This window comes from Mytilus edulis, chromosome 3 (assembly GCF_963676685.1).
Source record: "Mytilus edulis chromosome 3, xbMytEdul2.2, whole genome shotgun sequence".
Classification (NCBI taxonomy): domain Eukaryota; kingdom Metazoa; phylum Mollusca; class Bivalvia; order Mytilida; family Mytilidae; genus Mytilus; species Mytilus edulis.
In genome coordinates, this window is record NC_092346.1 from 4,844,005 (window position 1) to 4,863,958 (window position 19,954).

Genomic DNA, 19,954 nt, shown 5'->3' on the forward strand with positions numbered 1-19,954 from the left:
AAATATTGTGCAATAGCAAGATTTTTTTTTAATTGGAGTTATCTTTCTTTGTCCAGAATCAACTTAAATCTTTGTTATATACAATATACAATGTATATTCACTTTTTACTACCAACTGATAAATTAAAATAATCTTTACCATTCAGTGATAACAAGCAGTTTTTTTACATCTTAATATTTTATGATGTATTTAAATGAGTAGTTATTGTTGCAAACTCCATTAGAAATTTTAATTGAGATTAGTTTTGGAATAAGGGAAAGGGGGATGTGATTAAAAAAATTGGGTTCAATTTTTCTCATTTGAAATTTCATAAATAAAAAAGAAAATTTCTTCAAACATTTTTTTGAGAGGATTAATATTCAACAGCATAGTGAATTGCTCTAAGAGAAAACAAAAATTTTAAGTTCATTAGAACACATTCATTCTGTGTCAGAAACCTATGCTGTGTCAACTATTTAATCACAATCCAAATTTAGAGCTGAATCCAGCTTGAATGTTGTGTCCATACTTGCCCCAACCGTTCAGGGTTCAACCTCTGCGGTCGTATAAAGCTACGCCCTGCGGTTTTAAGTTCATTAGACCACATTCATTCTGTGTCAGAAACCTATGCTGTGTCAACTACTTAATCACAATTCAAATTCAGAGCTGTATCAAGCTTGAATGTTGTGTCCATACTGGCCCCAATTGTTCAGAGTTCGACCTCTGCTGTCATATCAAGGTGAGCCCTGCAGAGCATCTGGTTTTAAACATGTTATTGTTGACTGCTTTTCCACAACTGATTATCATATGATTATTGAGGTTAGAAAAGTGACATGAAACCCACTAAAAATCAGTATAGTTAGATCAGTTATATTGGAAGGATAAGGAATCCCTGCTTCATTTTGTGGCACCTGTCATGCTACTCATTTCAAGTAAAAATTTAGTGATTAGTGATCTTTGGTAATTTCATACCCCAGAGTATGAGAAAGGAGTTGTGTCAATATATATGATTTTAGTCAAGCAGAATCTAAAATTATAACACATCAACTTTTTATGTCCTGAAATCTATGTAATATTTGCCACTGGATATAAAATACTAATCCATCCATGTCAATGGAACTAAACTTAAACATGGCCTATAGATTTGTATACGAAGGTAGTGCAGATATGATTGATATGAGGTTAAAACATATTGTTTTTACTTTCAATTAATAAAGGTATTAACATTAATGTTGAGATATCAAGGTTAATATTTGTGTTCTATAGATGTGGTTGATATACTTTGTGTAGATAGTAATGAGACAAATACCTAGCAATTTAACTCATCATGTACACCAGTGTATGTATATGATTATGTTGTCACACTATTGATTGGTTGACTTAATTTCAGGAGAGGGGTAGAATTGTGAAAGATAATTTGTAAGTTTCTATATACAGGCTTTCTGCATATAAAAGAAACCTTCAATAATTTATGGTCTATATATCCTAACCTCATTTTCAGTTGTAATAGAAATGTTATCTTTCATCCCGATCGCTCATTTTATTATATAGTGCATTAATAGTTTGTTTTTTTTCTTGTCATACATATGCTTGCTGTTGTCTACTCTATGATTGAGCTTTTGTCTCTTTGACACATTCCCTGGTCATTTCCATTCTCAATTTTATTGAAATATTTGCCACTGGTTGATTTGCAAACAAAAATTAATCAATTTGTCTCCCGGCCTCTTATCAATTATCCAGATCGTCGGGTTTAGCATGCAGAAAAACTTAAGAAAAGCACCAAATCTGATATTCATTTCTCGATATAACATTGAGAAATATAAAACTATAAAAGATAACCGTACATTCCTTATTTTGTTGTTGAGCTATACGTATAAGTACATATTACGTTGTATAGTGTATATACTATAGTAAACCTTAGTCATGTATAGTAGTTTAATGGCTATAAATCAAAGAATTATTACGCGTGCGATACTCTATCTTTTCTCCATGTAATTAATTGCCATAAAAATATGGCAGTTTTATTAACTGCTTTGGGAAATTTAATTGAATATTAACTTCGTGGAATTTAGAAAATTTCAGGTATTCAATCAAAGGTTATTCTTAATCCGTAATTTATTGGAGATCCTATCCTCTATAAAGTTAATGTAAAAATTGATAGAATTCTTTATTAACCACAAAATCTAAACAAGAAATCTGCACATATGTAAATTTTTATGTCTAATCATGAAGCATTGATACATCGGGTCTGATACAATCTGATAATGTTGATTAGGTAGATAGATTTGTGTGACTGTCTAGTCTATAGTGAATAATAAGAAAGCGACAGACCCCTTAACGTACTTATTGCTATGAACTAATTTAGTCAAAGTTATTGTATGCAAGGAGCTCTTTGGATATTCCAAGTCCACCTTAAAATGAATTAAGGATGTCTATAAATTATTGAGGGCATCCTGCAATAGTTTTGGACCTTCACCATTCGATTTAATATTTTATGATATCTAGAGGTCCTGAAATATTTCAGAATATCATGTCACAAAAGTTCAAATGCATAAATATTGCTTCAGATCAACTATAGTAAACTTTTTGCAAATCTAGTGTTATCGAAAAATGAACTCTTGTATGGTCTTCAAGGTCAGAAACAAATCAATTCCTGCATGTTTGTAAAAAATACCCTAGCTTCATTTTTTTACGGAACTGTTCTGACTGAAATATCAAGATCTTTATTATAATAAATGATATCGGTAAAAATTTGCCAATATATAAAATGTTTATTACTAGTTTTTAGACTCCTAAATATTGTTTTATGGCTGCTCTAATGTTGGGGCTATATTGAAATCATCATCCGTACTTCCGTCCGTATACACGTTCGTCCGACAAATATTTCGTCCGTATTTTCTAATACTCGACAGGGGTGAGCTGTAATGTGTGATCATTTTTCAGATACTTAGTACCTACTCCGTTTTTGCCTCACTTTAAAGTCGTCAATATTTTGAATGAACCTAAACTTTGATGTCACATATTTCTCCAATACCATTGAACCACATGTCAATGATTTCAGAGATCAATCTTTTTTGTTTTTCTTTTTCGGATTAGTCAGACACATAGTCCCTTTTTTCGGATACTTTAAATTATGAGTGGATGTACACATCACGTGCATTCTTGTTCAAATTCCAGTAGGTCTTAACAAATTTCGGATGCTTATCTACACGTGAAAGAAATTTGGAAATTGGCTCTTCCTCCTGCATTGGCAAATGTCGTCATATTTTTCATTTAACCGTAATCCAAAATTTGATGTCAAACATAGTTCTGTAGGCGGACAGAATTCGTCTGAAGATTCAAGCAGCGCTGAACTCCGAATTGTCTTATTTAATGCTTACTTTGTCTCTCTTTTGATCTATAAATTTGCCGACATGGTAATTATATTAGGCTTTCATACAAAAAGAATTTTGTAGTATTTTTCATATGCCGGATTATGATAGTATCAAGAGCGGATGTTTATATATTAAACAATTTTAAGTGCAATGAAGGGGAGGTTTTAATGAGAATTACATCAAATTAAACTCTAGGATATACACATGCCAAGATTCTTCAAAATCGTAACGCGAAATTCTATGAAATTATTTTGTTTACGAATTTGGCATTCAAGTGTGAAGGTCTTGGTCAACAAGAAAAAAAAACATGTTGTTTTAGTTCCCCCCGATGTCATGGACTTCGGTATCGCTAATTGTTTTGACTCCACAACCTATCACGGTAAATCAGATTAAAAAAATAAACGTACTTTTAAGTTCAGATAACTGAGAACAGGTGCGAGCGGAACAGGATACCAGGGTATACTGACCCTGCACCCTTCAAGTCGGTACAAGTGATCTTTGTGGAGGCGTAGGAACTGATGAATGATAAGAACTTCATTTAACTTGATAGAGTCAAGTGCAAGTATTTCCCCTACAATCTTAATTTAAAAATGCATTTAGTTTATCTTAATGATGTTGACGTTACGTGAAATTGTTCATGCCACAATTCGCCAAATATAGTGAAGGTTTTATGCCGATGTCACAAGCATGCATGGTAAAATCTTCATTTTGGCAAATTATAAGAAAGTTCTGTCTCTTCTGTCTCTAGAAGTCTATACTATAATGATCTACCATAATTTTGAATGTGCTTTTAACAAAGTGTCCCCTGCTCAGTTTTGAATGTGCTTTTAACAAAGTGTCCCCTGCTCAGTTTTGAATGTGCTTTTAACAAAGTGTCCCCTGCTCAGTTTTGAATGTGCTTTTAACAAAGTGTCCCCTGCTCAGTTTTGAATGTGCTTTTAACAAAGTGCCCCCTGCTCAGTTTTGAATGTGCTTTTGATAAAGTGTCCCTTGCTCAATTTTGAATTTGCTTTTGATAAAATGTCCCTGCTCGATTTTGAATGTGCTTTTGACAAAGTGTCTCCTACTCAGTTTTGAATGTGCTTTTGACAAAGTGTCTCCTGCTCAGTCTTGAATGTGCTTTTGATAAAGTGTCTCTTGCTCGATTTTGAATATACTTTTGACAAAGTGTCCCCTGCTCAGTTTTGAATGTGCTTTTGACAAAGTGTCCCTTGCTCAATTTTGAATGTGCTTTTGATAAAGTGTCCCTTGCTCAATTTTGAATGTGCTTTTGATAAAGTGTCCCTTGCTCAACTTTTTTGCAACAAAGATATACGCATAACCCTCAAGCAAATGCTTTTCTATCTCAAGTAATAACAGTCAGTGTATATCGAAATATTTGAAGGCTAGAAATTTCATGCTAAATCTACTATAAAATTACAGCACATTTAAACAATCTTTATACGTAAGGGTTAATTATATCAAGAATATTTGATAACTCGATTCCATCATAATTTGCTAATAGTTTAACGTTTGTGTGCCTTTTTATTCATTGGGAGTGTATGGGTGGTAGTCCGTCAGTTCGTAACCGTAATGTTAAATACATTCGTCAGTGTCTGTATTAGAAATAATTTTGTATTTGGTCTGGTACTTCACGAATTTGAGTTTTACCGTATTAGCAATAATAGATATATGTAAAAATGTAAACCAATGAACCGTAATAACAAAGGCTTGATTTATGTACAAAAAATTAACCGAATATCAAATTTTGTTAATGTATAAAACCGAGAGCGATATACCGTTCGTCAATTGATTGTAAATAAAAGTTATTTAAGAATTGAATGCTTCTTTTTAAAATTTATTGGGGTGTAAAATCGTTTACCGAAGTACATTTTGTATGAAACGTTTCCCATTCTAAAATTGTATTCGCTCAGTGTATGTTCATTTGTGTTAATATGTTTTTTGACTGAGTAGCCATTTCAATTGATATTTTATAGTGCTTCTTTCTATATTGTGATGTTACACTATTGTTTCAGATTAGGGTGAAGGTTGGTATCTATTAAATGTTTAAACCCGCTACATTTGTTTGCACCTTTCCTTAATCAGGAATCTGATGTTGAGTAGTTGTCGTCTGTTGATATAGATTAAACCGTTGGTTTTCCCGTTTGAATGGTTTTACATATGTTTATTTTTGGACCCATTTTAAGCTTGCTGTTCGGTGTGAGCCAAGGCTTTGTGTTACAGACCGTATTTTGATATATAATGGTTCACGTTTACAAATTGTGACTTGGATGAAGAGTTGTCTCTTTGGAACTCAAACCACATCTCCTTAAATCTACGTAAATGTATAATAATAATAATGTCTCCTTTCTAGGAAAGCTAGTACATCAACTCGGTAGTCCTTTCAGTGACATGATGATGCCCTATGTTCGATTTTTCCTATGTAGATATAGGAAGATGTGGTGTGAGTGCCAATGAGACAACTCTCCATCCAAACAACAATTTATAAAAGTAAACCATTATAGATCAATGTACGGGCTTCAACACGGAGCCTTGGCTCACACCGAACCACAAACTATAAAGGGCCCCAAAATTACTAGTGTAAAACCATTCAAACGGGAAAAACCTACGGTCTAATCTATTTAAAAAACGAGAAACGAGAAACACGTATAAATTACATAAACAAAAGACAACTACTGTACATCAGATTCCTGACTTAGGACAGGTGCAAACATTTGCACCGGGATTAAACGTTTAAATGGTACCAAACCTTCTTCCTTTTTCTGAAACAATAGCATAACATCACAACATAAAAAAACACACGATAAAATATCAATCGAAAGGCTTAACTCAATCAAAAAACGTAAATTAACACAATATGATAGAATAAATTTGATCTGCGATACCTGAATGCAAATGCACAGTTAATAAAAATATTACGGACAAACATTGAAGGTAAAAAGCAAACAAACAATGACCTATAGTTGTTAATGTCTGTGTCATTTTGGTCTTTTGGGGATAGTTGTCTCTTTGGCAATCTTACCACATCTTCTTTTTTTATAAACAAGTATGTACATGATACGAGTTTGTCTCATAGGCAATAACTGGTATATTCTATAATCATACAATCGTGCTAAAAGTACACCTCATCAGATAGTATTCCATTTTTACGCTTAATTTAGAACAACAGTATCGTGCATTTCTTTGATTTATATATATCGCGTGCATAAAACAGAGGATCGTAGTAAAGTATCGAGTTTCTAAATGATCTACAAACTTGCCAACTGGATTATTTATACACTCTCACTCCACAAGATGGACTATCTCACTCCACAAGATGGACTATCTCACTCCACAAGATGGACTATCCCACTCCACAAGATGGGCTATCCCGTAAACGATGGTAAACATCAACTGTTTCTAAGTACCATCCTTTAGAAGAGTAGTGAGGAAAGAAACTACAATACAATTAATTTTATCATATATACACCAAGCCGTTGTTTTTATCTCTTGGACCGTTCACGTTGTGTCATCTTGTACATTCGTACATAGCTGTTTATAAACGGTACTGGTTTTGCTCATTGTTGAAGGTTGTTTGTTGTCCTGAAGATTTACACATCCGTAACCTTTAGCTATTTGGGTGAATAGTTGTTGTACTGGTCATAATACCACATCTGAGATTTATATGATAACTGAAACCCTTTGTCAAATTACCGTAACATTGAGAATGGAAATGGGGAATATGTAAAAGAGACAACAACCCGACCTGAGAGCAGACAACAGCCAAAGGCCACCTCCGGCTCTTCAACGAAGCTAGTAAATTCGCACCCAGAGGTGGACCTCAGCTGGCCTCTAAATAATGCTTAAACAGTATTGATTGTTTATATATACAGATCAGTGCATGTTGTTGAATCTTTCGATATTTGTGGCCTATTCCTCGTCATTTGGTCATATCGGTTTCAATGAGGGGAATATCTTCTTATCATGTATGAACAGTTAAAAAATACAACTTCGTTCAATGTTACCTTGAGATATATATATAGTGGCAAAATAAACAATATAATTGATGCTTTAAATCACAATGCAGTGTGACTTGTAATACCATATCTTATTAGATGACGTCTGCCGTCAATCATATCATTGACCGACAGAGTCCTTGTCAACAACGCTGCGTCATCAGGGACGTTTTCGAAATGTTTCAAATGAAAAATATTGTACATTTGTTAGTTGGAATAACATTACTGTATTTGAAAAAAAATGTCAATATCAGTTTTTGTATTTCGTAATTGACGGTTGTAAATATTTGTTTTGTCAGGAACTTTCAAATACGGTACTGTAATTACTCAAATAAACTTCCAGTGGTATTTTTAGACGCCATGTATAATTGAAAAATCTATTATCGCAACATAAAATATTCATTTGTTGTATTCTCGAAATAGATATATCATTTTTTTTTTCTAGTAAGAAATGTCATTTGTGTGGTATACATTTCTATAATGTACAACAAGACACAGAAAGAATAACAATAATAGAGGGGGAGTACCAAGGATGTAAAAATAGCTTGGATAGTTGTCAGAAATCCCTGTCTAAATGGATTTAGTATTTTCGAGTGATTTACATAAATATCAAACAATAATTATCACATTTTATTACAAAAATACAGTAAATAAATAAGTCAAAAATAACAACGGAGTAAAAAAAATTATCACTGAAGTACGCCCTTCATTGTTTATGTGGAATTTCACAGTAGCTGCTCTCGTAAATACAGGATCCCTGCTCCTGTCTCCGATCCATAGAATCAAATGGACTCTGTGTCCGTTTTATATTCCGCCATGATGACGTTCGTCGTCGTACATTTCAAATGTACATTTTGGTTTTTGTGACATCAAGTCGGGACAATGGTCAATGTCGTGAATTGTAACCCCTTCATGTAGTTCGTGTATTCTGCAAAAATAATAACAATATGTAAACAAAGGTTAAACTAGATGTAGAAAGACGTCCTTAAATTCAGAAAATGAAAAAGTAATGATCACAGTGCAATCTCAGGCCTCCGTCAATTGGAAAATTTGATGTTCGTATAGATGTGGTCAAATATGAATTTGACGGTCGGAGATGTGGTCAAATATATAATTGACGATAACACCGTGACATTTCCAACCGTCAAAGACCGTGAAACAACACATAACTAAAAAGGTAATAGATCAGAACGGTACCCCCATATCTCGGTCAATAATGTTTTTTTCTTTCTTCTAGAAGTCACAACACAAGTTACACTATCATCCTTTTACAGGATTTTCACCATTTATAAAATCTGTAACATACGCATTTCTTAATATCTATGTTATATAGGCTATTTAACTTTAAAAAGTAATTGACGACTCGAACAGTATGCAATGTCCCTTGTATTTTTTTTTTATTTTTTTTGGCGTGTGTTTTTCATTGTTTATTACTAGTATTTACGACATTACAGTGATCTAAAAAAAACTTAGCTCACCTAACTTACAAATCTAATTCTCTGTTTTCTTTGCTGTTTCTTTGATTTTCTTCTATTACAAGTATTTTTACATTGACTTCTCTTCTTAAAACTGTTTCCTGTGTAATGACAACCTCTTGACTTTACACAGCGTCCTTTTCTACTATCAAAATACCACACTCGCCTTTGCCTCGTGCATTGTGAATTGTCAGGTGGAGTAAGCGTACATACTTTATTCCGTATTTTCAGATTGTGTAATTCTGTGGATAAAAATATATATCGTGTTATACACATACATGTATATAAAAAAGAAGATGTGGTATACACGCCTATAAGACAACTCTTCATAAAAGCCCACATGACACAGAAATTTACAATTATATGTCACCGTAAGGCCTTCAACAATGAACAAAACCAACCCATACCGCATAATCAGCGTATAAAAGACCACGAAATCACAAGTGTAAAACAATCCAAACGAGAAAACTGTATGCATACTGGTAATACAGGACCGAAAAGAGTGAAAAATAAGATAAAAATCCCCCCCCCTCCTAAAATTAAATGGTTGTTCCTTAGTTTTTAAAAGTATTAATAAATTTCCCTTATTTTTTCTGAGTTAGAAGGATGGTAGTAATAAAGTTTATAAATACTATCCGTTTATTACTTCTAGTATTTAAATATTAAATTTACTTGTATGATAATCAGACTAGTATCCAATATCTAGTATTTTTGTGATAATTGGAGAGATAAAAACATTATAGATGAGAGTGCATTAAAGAGTTGTTTTTGTTGACCACTGGTCTAAAAAGGTGTGAACTATCATATAAGTAAATAGAAACATCTGTCAAGAGTTGTTGAAAACAAATATTTCATTAAATTGTTACGTTCCTAGTTTGGCCTCTGGTGTTTATTTCTATACAAGGGCAATGTTTATCATGTTTACGGATGATAACTTCATCTAAACAGTTGTATAAACAGAAATGACGAAGCACAGGGTCAGAATTGATTTGTCATTCTGTCGTATATATTTTTATCAGGGGTGAAATTTGCATACTTTCCTCGTTTGTCAATACAACGATCAGCTTTAAAAGAGGGACGAAAGATACCAGAGGGACAGTCAAACTCATAGATTCAAAATGATTGATTCCCACCCCTCACCCTCGCTTATCATATATGTCCCCTCAATTCCTGAATCTGATTTCCTTTAAGGGCAGCTGGTTTCGGTCTCGCTTGGCTCTGTTAAAATGTACCTATACATACATTTTGACAGAGACAAGTTATATAAGTTTGCCGCTTTGAGTTTATTTGCAAACATTTCATGCATATTCGAACCTACTTTTTATGACATATTGTATGGAAATTTCTAATGTACTTTTGAAGAAATACCGATTTTCTTGTAAAAATTCCAAATGGCATATTTTCTCATGACTGGAATCATCTGAGGGAATCATATAGCAATTCATTGGCGGGTCGGCCAGATGGGGGAAAAAGGGGGGGGGCTTCCTCGTTATAGCCGAAGAATTTGTGTTTTCACTAAATTAGTCTGTCATTACACTGCTGGATCCCCTTTATTACAGTGCACTCATCAAGAGCCCCCGTTACCAAAATCTTGGATCCATGCACAAGTAGTCATGCATGTAAAATCAAGATCGATGAGATTGCAATGCGACAACAAATGTTATCTCGCGTCTGATGAGTAACGGAAATTCTTTGTTTTTATGCCCTATGTATTTTTCTGAATGATTCATACTGATATTAGGCTGACTTTGGTCTACGTGTTATTTTACGGAAAATTATCAATCGCACAAGATATTTGACCCAACTAGCGTGCTTTTTATAAGTGACGATCTACACACATGTCATGTTGTGAACATATTCTTTCGATGTTCACTACATCATATACATGAAATTATAGACTACTCATTCATACTGTTCTATTCCTGACATGACATACCTCCCACGCAAGTTTCTCTGTTCTTGATAAAAAAAAATCGCAAAGAGTTTCCCCCCAACATAAGTGTAAAACAACATTTACAAGAGTAAATAGCTTCCTATTAGCATACGAATTTGAACATTGTAGGTGTTATGATGCGGAAGGTACGGCTCATTTTATTGTATTGAAACTTGTCACTATCAAAACTCCTGTTTCTACGTCTGCCCTGCACAACCCGGCTTTCCCAAGCAGGGGCAGATTCAGGCGTCCCCCTTTAAATTTGCAAAGCATGCGTTGTGTAGCCTTTTTATATAATATTCAAGTTTGCGCCCCCCCCCCCCTCATCTAAACTCATGGATCCGTCCCTGCCAATAGCCACAAAATAAGTACATTTTGAAACTCACGATCTAAAATTTGTTTAAATGACCACCTATTGAATTTTCGATCGTCATACTAGTAAAAAAAAAAAAGGGCATTATAAGGTTTATTGGGATGGAAAAAAAGTAAAATAACGAAAATACCGAACTCCGAGGAAAATTCAAAACAGGTATCCCCTAAGCAAATGGCAAAATTAAAAGAGCTAATAAACTTCAAACGAATGGATAACAACTGTAATATTCGTGGCTTAGTACAGGCTACTCCCGGTCCAATTGTTTTTCAAAACCAAATTTAGAGGCGACACTGTAAAGGTGCTTCCGATCGTCCAGAAGGCAAAAACTAAGAAAACCAATACCATTAAAAAATGAATTGGGTGAATTTCAATGTACAGTAATGTTTACCTGTGAAATTGTCTTTTTTCATACAGGCCCTTTTACAATCTTTTCTTCTGCCGAAGAAGTCCCCTGTTTGGTGACACCCTTTAAAACGAACACACGCGTCTTTTAATCCATCATAATAATATCCCTTTTGTTTACGATCACAGCTATATCTACTGTTTATGGAAGGCTGTCGGGAACATAAATTTGTCACACTTGTATCACTGCTATCTCTCTGTAGTTCGTAGTACACTTCGTTTTTGTATTTGTTTAATCTATATCTGTTTAGTTTTTGTAGCTTCTTCCGTCTTGGATTGGAAACTGGAATTAAAGTATGCAATAATATCAGATTAGAGGCGTAAGTTAACATGGTTGATATGCATGGGTTTGTTTAGGACACTTTATCATGTTTACTCTGAATTTAAAGATACCATTACATATTGACGATGTGAATCTACTAAATTACTTCCTGCTTGATGAGATTTAACACTTTTGAATAGTCAATCGAAATGTCCATGTTGGCCGACAGTTGTCTTATGGAGCAATAGCATGTATAAATACCCTTCCACAATGAGCAAAACCTATACCGTATAGTATATTATAATGATACGAAATGACAAAATATGAAATAATTCAAAACCAATCGTTTCATCGGTAGTTTTAAACACAGTGTATTTCGTTTAAGATTATCTATGTTTTGTGACAAACAATGACTTTTTATAGTGATAATACGATAGATTAAAGTCGACATGTTGCACCTTTGCGGAGATTATAACTCTATGTTGTCGTTGTGAGATTTTAGTGCATGCTTCATTAAAAGCAATCGGTATCTGTGCACAGAAAACTGGTGACAACATGAACTATAAAACTAAACTAAGGTCAATGTACTGATGTACTAATTCCTACGGAGCCTTTATTGGAAAGTTTTCTTTATAAACATCAGTTCAAATAAATTAGTTTTTTCACATAAAAATGTAGGTGGTCACCAATTGATGGTCGATAAACATTTCCCATTGGTGTCCTAGCAACCGTATTAGCCGAACTGACGCCTTAATGTACCCTGGGACAAATACGTAATAGTATTTATCAATATAAAATCAAATAGATTCTCAAGCAGTCCATTTCTTTACTTGGAAGAAACAAGACCGACGCCTTTTCGCCACTTATCAATAGATATTACAACAATTAAATTGATATCAGAACTTTTTTCTGATTTCCTATTTTTTTCATTCCTAACGTTTTTACATGAATAGACGTTTATCCCAAGTACTTGCCACTGGACATTAAGCAATGTTACAGTTTTGTACATAATAAAAGTTAATACAAAATAAACGAAAACTAAATGAACTAGTTAATTCTATAGACTGCAATGATGAATGAAAATATTTTGAGAAATATCCTCCCAGTGAGACTATATTTACCTGTTCTGCATGTTGCCTCGTATTTACATTGACCATGGACACAAAATTGGTCTGTCCTACGTACGACACATTTTGTTCCTTCAAACGGACAATAAATATGCTGAAGAGAAATAAAGAAGATAATAAGACATAGACAGATATGACTTGACATTAAGTGCCTAAAGATTAACTCGTCATCTTTTCTAATTTGAAAATGGATAGACATTTTACGTGTAAAGTGAGTTAAACATCGATATCGTGTTTCTATACACCTGCTAAATAATTACGTTTCTACATAAAAATCACTGCCAAATGCCGCCAGTGTCATAATTATCCTATTAAAGCTATTTTATGTGAAATAGAATAGCTGTAATTATCAATTAATATAAACATTCCTTGGCGAATTGATAAGGTATTCGACGTATTTTACAGGTAAGATCATTGAAGATGTTAATCCCATCATTAACCCAGACTAATATTTTGTAAACAATTTTAATTTTCCTTGACATAATAGCTAAAATTTGACAGAGTAATATAGTGTGGGTGTAGAGATTGGAAAGTATCCAGCGAAAACATGTGATTCAAACAAAGTAAGGTCAAGGTCTTTTAAAAAAAAAATATCAAGGCCATTGGTTGATGCAGTGCAAACTGACAATTCATTTGTTTTCATCGAAAATCTCCATTATGTCTATTTCATGTGCTTTAAATGACATATTTACTTTCTCTCCTTCTGTTTGGTGACAAGATTTTATGTAATTAGAAGAACTGTTGATTTTAGATCCTGATAACATGGGGTCAAGGACTTACCGCGCATGGATCTAAACATTGACACATTGTGTTTCCTTCTACATCTGCTTCGTAACCATATTTACATTTCTTTGCACAAGGACTTTCTGCAGTGTCCCATATTCCAGTTTTAGGTCTAATATCAATCACCAGAGAACTCACACAACCTCTTATCAGCAACTGTACAAAGAAAACATTCATTTATTTGGGAGAAAGTTTTGATAAAACTTAAAAGGTGTCAGAAGTGTCAATGTTCCCTACACAGTTTAATCTTGTTTTTGTTTACAAAACGAGAATAACAGTCCAACATGAAGTGTCCACCCTGGGTGTTGTAGCGAAAAACAAGCAAAGAATTTTTATTATTTTAACTAATGTACTATTACGTAATACGTAAATTCCTTTTAATTAAATAAAGCGACAGAGAAAATATTTAACATACGTATAAGCAAGTTGTGCGAAGATTTTAAATCAATGCAGAATTTCATAACTATTTATGCTTATTTTTAAAATTTTTAAAATTAATTTGTTTACTATAATTTTGTCTAGAAATTTATGTGTTTACTATAATTTTGTTATGTGTGAAATAATGTACTCACGGTTAAAGAATAAATTCCTAAGACAAACTGAATAGCATCCATTCTTGTGAACATTTTTCGTCAACATTGGCAGATTTTTTTCGGTGCAGTTATTTATATACGTCCTAACATTACGCACATATTTTTTTACTTCGCTAAGAATGCGGAGGTCACGCAATAAACAGACGAAATGTTTATTACTTTTCGGGACAACCCACTCTAACTTTCATTCATTATTTCTTCCATATATGTAAGATGGGTTGTAACATTCATCTTCACATGATTTCATTGGTTTTCTATTTTAAGGGGCGGAGCTTTATGGACCATTGAGAAAAACATGTGAATCAACAATGTATTGAAAACAGATAATAACGACAGCATTACACATCACTTTTGAATGTTTATAATCGAAAAGCATTAACACAGTTAGATCTTAGGTCAAAACATCTTTTAATAGATACTTTTATTTTCAAGTAGAAACTATGCAGCTGTCTTAATTGGATACATTTTATACATATACCAAATAATTTTGCACATATTGAAAAGATTAGTGATAAATTCTTTAGAAAGAGGGAAAGAGCGTCGAGTGATTACGTTAATTAATAAAAAAATTTCAAAAACATAAATTTTTCTTCAACGATTTTGCTTCGGAAACAGAGCTTTTCTAAAATATAAATTGGATAAGATAAACTAACATTGCTATAATATATCTTAAATAAATCACATTTTTGAATTGGTTTAATTTACTATTAGTCCCAAAAGATTCAAATTTGATGGGTAATTTGTATCCAGACGGAGGTATTTCGATTATTTTCTGCCGTATTAATGTGATATCGCTTTATATCCTGTTATGTTCTGGTTTTGGCGCGCTTAATTAGTTAGTTGTAGCTAGCTAGCTCATTTGACAGAAGTAACTCGACCAAAGCACATATATAAGTACCGTATGAGTCTGTTTAAAGTTTATAGTTATCCGAATTGAAGTTAATGATTTGACTAGAGATCACCAGGGCCATCGAACACTCTTGTACATTTGAGACTTTGAAAAAACATGTCTGTTACGAGTGGTGAAAAGAAGTTGGTCTTATCAAGGATTTGTGTACTATACAAATTCTAGGTCCAATATACTTTGTTTTGCCTGGAATTAATACAAGTTAAAAGAGGAGACAGCTGAAAACTTTAGTCACACGCCCTGGTGAAATCAACAAAGCATCTAATGTACTAAGTGTACTTAACTGTCTTGAAGATTACTTGAATGCAGCCAATTTTGTCTCGACATAACAAAGTCGCAGAGGCGTCCGAAGCGCTTTTTCTGGATTTAATTTCAGCAGGAATGCTCAAATGCAAACATTTGAAATCCGATGGATGTATAAGTACCGAAACAGTTGAAGAGCTGTATGAAAAAAACCTAAAACGAATGGACAAATTCATCTAAGGTCAACTTTGCCTTAAATGATTGTTGTTTTTTGCATAATTTAAGCGTAAAGTTTGTTATAAGGTCAGTTGACAATCAACGCAATGCATAGCGATTCGATAGTACTTGGTATGCAGTTGTATTAGCAACTGGCCTTTGTCGGGACCTCGGTAACCGCATGGTCTAAGTAGTTTTATCACTGTACCAATAGCCTGTCCACACTGAGACTTAGTGTTCGATCCTCACACACGCAAGTGCGACTCTAATTTTAATTCAATTTGGTTAGCAGTGCTAATGTTCCTGTCTAATGACGCTGGTTCTCTTCGAGCATCACGGCTTCCCGTAGATATATATAAAAACTTGGTGCCGCTTACCGAAATAGGCTAATAGAGCTAAAAGTGGCGTTGAAACACCATAAATGTATCAATCAACCTTATTAATATTCATTTATCGTCCAATCAAACGGCACAAGAATCGATTTGAAATAAAATAAGCTCGACCCCCGTAGATAGTGCTGGATGTAATAAATATTCATTCAACACACCAAGAGTGACTGGGGTATAGAAATATGGTCACTTGGTCTTCTCCCGACCGACAGTAAAACGCTTGCCGAAGTGGGGCGTCCGTTTGGCTGTGTGGGGTGTATCAAGTTTGCAGTCACGTCCGGTCAGAAGGGGGACGTTAATTAAATCCGATGCCTCGTGTAAATAAAGTGCCACGTCTTTGCACGTTAAGAACCCTTGCAACAACTCTCTGAGGGGTCTGTAGATGACCTGTTGCAAGGCAAAATTTCTGTCTATATCCAATATACCTTCATTTTCCAGTGGCAGTCCAAATTTTCCCGACCATCATCCTCTATTATAACAACCTACCTATTGTGTTTATTGTTAACTTGTTCTCGTCCTGAATATGCATGAAATATTTTCCACTGGACGTTAAGCAACCAACAATCAATCAATCATATTAATATTCATTTATTGTCCAATCAAACGCCACAAGAATCGATTTGAAATTAAATAAGCCCGACCCCCCCTAGATAGTGCTAGATGTTTTCGTACCAGGGCAACCTCCCCCCTCCCCCCCCCCCACACACACACACACTGTTTTAAACAGCATGACAGCTTCGTGTAGTTACGTTGCGATCGTCTAACCTGCATATCGACCGAAGTCGATTTTGCACTTTTCAGTGAACAAATGTATTTCGATTATTGGTCATACATCATTCCTGGCAAATTTGTTTACCATGTGGTGTACTTTTATTTACAACGTTTTTGCATTTTTTAGTTAAACTGTTGACCTTTCGTTGTACACAGGATGAGAGTTTATAGTTAATATATCTATTTATCACAGAATTAAAAATCAGTTAAAAGTAAGGAAATACTTGAACTATAGCAATGTCAAAAAACGCATACAACTGAAAATTAGCCGACATGCAGTCTACAATCAATTAGAATACTTCTTTTGGTGGATAATTTGCTAATTGCAGAGTAAATTATCCTTAAATATTTTATTCTTGTCAGTAATCACTTGTAATGACTATCTGTCGACAGGTGTTATTAAAATAGCAAGAGATCGTCTGCTATCTGACAGAATGACCAATCAATTGTAAGACGATACTGGTTGTTAAGGTTAAAGTTTGACTGAAATGTCTGGAGCTCTCGTAAACAACAGTGTTCTTGTAGATGGGAACTTTAAGGAAACGTTTTTGATCAAAGTACGTCAACGAAATTATTTTATTTCTTGGGGGTGCAATTTAAATACACCGACGACTGAACATTTTTGGCTAAGAGCTTAATTTTGCCACTTTTCTAAAAAGGAAATGTGGCTTAACCGAAGTATCTGTAAATTGTAAACACTATTTAGATGGTAGGATATGACCCTTTATGGTTTCAGAGTTCTATAAAAGCAACCGCGTATTTTATCGTAAACCAATGTTTTTACGATCATGTATGCTGATGCTTTACGTAATACCGATTTTTGCCGTTGTAATTTTCTGAAATATAGTTTTATATAATGGCTGAAAGGCAGGACGGTCTAACCAATGTTCTTAAATAACCAGGAAGATTGGTCGATTGCATGGTGTTGATTCACTAAAGAACAGAAGTTCACTTTAACTGATCATGACTTTAAAGACAAAAGAGTGTGTTTCTGTTGCTGTGTAGAGCTGTATTCCGATGTATAGGGACAATGCTAGAGCTCAATGGTTCGTGTCATTTTGGCGATTTATGGCGGATTGAAACGGTTAACGCACCATCGAAATGTTCGTCTTCGGCGGGAAATAAATTTATATTACTGTCTTATCTGTCGATACCCATATTTTGGCATTGCATACGGTTATGTGTTCTCTGACTTTTAATGACGTCCTTCAACTAAATCCTTTGGATGTTGGAAGTGCACTGATTGGTCAACATTATAGTTCTAGATTTTAGTTGTTATTGAATTTGAATTATAGCTGTCAGTAACTACGATTGCTTTCAGTTCTGTATTTTGTGTCTGTTTAGTTGTGATGATGAAAAAAGTATACTGCCACGTGCTGTCAGTGTTTTTGTTACATGCTTTGTATCGACCAGGAACCGATAAGTTAAGCCCTTTTTAAATGTTTTTTTGTTGTTGTTATGTTTACTGTAACAGAATTGTTCCAGTTTAACGCATTCAAACGTGTTTGACCCGTCAAATTATTTAGGAGTCTGCCTCAAATTCAGTGATTGTCTTTGGTTCATGTCTGTCATATTTGATTTTCGTAAAACTTTTTTTTTTAAATATGCCGGTATATTTCAGTAACACTAAATAACAATTTTAAATAGATCAATGTAGAAATATAAGCTGTCTAATTTGTTTGTTAAAATCACTGAGTATTTTTAACTTTTTTGGATTCGAGCGTCACTGATGAGTCTTGTGTAGACGAAACGCGCGACTGGCGTATATACTAATTTTAGTCCTGGTATCTATGCTGGTGGAGATTTATTTCCCCGAGGGTATCACAAGCGGAGTAGTCAGCACTTTTTGTGCTGACATGAATTGTCATTGATATGGTTATATTTATAAATTTACTGTTTACAAAGGCGTTTCTACCTCAGGCATAGATTACCTTAGCTGTATTTGGCAAAACTTTTAGGAATTTTGGTCCTCAATGCTCTTCAACTTCGTACCTTATTTGGACTTATTAACTTTTTTTGGATTCGAGCGTCACTGATGAGTCTTTTGTAGACGAAACGCGCGTCTGGCGTATATTCTAAATTTAGTCCTGGTATCTATGATGAGTTTATTCATGCATCATTCACCATATGTTCACATTTTTCAATAAAAAGGAAAAAACAATTACGGTACATACTAAAAAAGAAAAAAAACAACACGCACATGCACGTGTCTTGTAGACTGAACTTGATATCACGTTTCCAAACTTGTTATTTTGCGCAGGTTTATATCTCTTTATATCATACTAATGCAGAAACAGTATAGTTATAGAACACGGTGTAGTCCAATACAGATAAGTGATTCTCATAAAATGTGTCAAAATATTACAAAAATCTTGGTAAACATACTACAAATTATCTTAGTTATTGTTTTAATTAGCTATATGAGTGATTGTGATGTATAGTTTCCGTTTATATAACGATAAATCATTACTACCATGATTTCAGCATTTTCTTGCACTGCGGTTCATATGAAGGTCGTGCATATGAAGGTCGTGAATAGAAAGGGTAGATTTTTCTTGCACTGGGGTTCATATGAAGGTCGTGAATAGAAAGGGTAAATTTCAGTGGCGAATCTAGAACTTTTCATAAGGGGGCCCGCTGACTGACCTGAAAAAAGGGGGGCGCTGACGGACCTAAAAGGGGGGTCCGCTCCAGTCATGCTTCGGTGATTCTCTTTATAATCAACCAAATTTTCCCACTTTATTTGATCTTATTGGTTTGTGCTTCAACATGTCATTTATCATTTAAAGTGGAGGGGTTAAAACATACCATCCATTTATTGCATCGCCATTTTCTGGTCATTTGTGTCTCTTTAGGAAGCTACATGCAGCTTTTTTCTCATGCAGTGGTAGTACTTATGTCATAATGAGTAACAATCCAAAACACTTATTGTATAAAATGACTTTCCAATATGGTAACATGGCACAAATGAATAACAACCAATCAATCGGCGGGAGATATATTGAACAAATTTTTTCCAACCAAAAAGGCCAACATGGTTTAAATAGAAAATAATGAAGTGTTACCCTTTTTCAAGTCTTTGCTTATTATATCAAAAATTATAAAAGCTAGACAGAAACTTAAAACACTAA

General features: G+C 34.1%; 1 protein-coding gene across 2 annotated transcripts; it reads right to left on the minus strand.

Moving 5' to 3' along the window:
- Nucleotides 1-7,965: 7,965 nt before the first annotated feature.
- On the minus strand, nucleotides 7,966-14,490 carry LOC139515655 (uncharacterized). 2 transcript variants are annotated; one of them, XM_071305282.1, is made up of 6 exons: nucleotides 14,277-14,490; nucleotides 13,702-13,860; nucleotides 12,916-13,015; nucleotides 11,519-11,815; nucleotides 8,837-9,066; nucleotides 7,966-8,277 (listed from the first exon to the last, which is right to left on the minus strand). In XM_071305282.1, the coding sequence occupies exons 1-6, from the start codon at nucleotides 14,328-14,330 to the stop codon at nucleotides 8,260-8,262; spliced, it is 858 nt and encodes a 285-aa protein (XP_071161383.1). In that variant the 5' UTR covers nucleotides 14,331-14,490; the 3' UTR covers nucleotides 7,966-8,259. The 2 variants fall into 2 exon arrangements, with proteins under 2 accessions (XP_071161383.1, XP_071161384.1); XM_071305283.1 differs by having other exon boundaries at nucleotides 8,828-9,066.
- Between the last annotated feature and the right edge of the window lie 5,464 nt (nucleotides 14,491-19,954).

What these genes read in the sequence shown, in the direction of transcription:
- LOC139515655 (XM_071305282.1), bottom strand. Translation starts at nt 14,330, where the DNA reads ATGTTCACAAGAATGGATGCTATTCAGTTTGTCTTAGGAATTTATTCT. An exon ending in AATGTTTAGATCCATGCGCG is followed by an intron (nt 13,016 to 13,701) that starts GTAAGTCCTTGA and finishes ATTTCTCTTCAG; the next exon opens with CATATTTATTGTCCGTTTGA. An exon ending in GAAAAAAGACAATTTCACAG is followed by an intron (nt 9,067 to 11,518) that starts GTAAACATTACT and finishes TTTTATCCACAG; the next exon opens with AATTACACAATCTGAAAATA.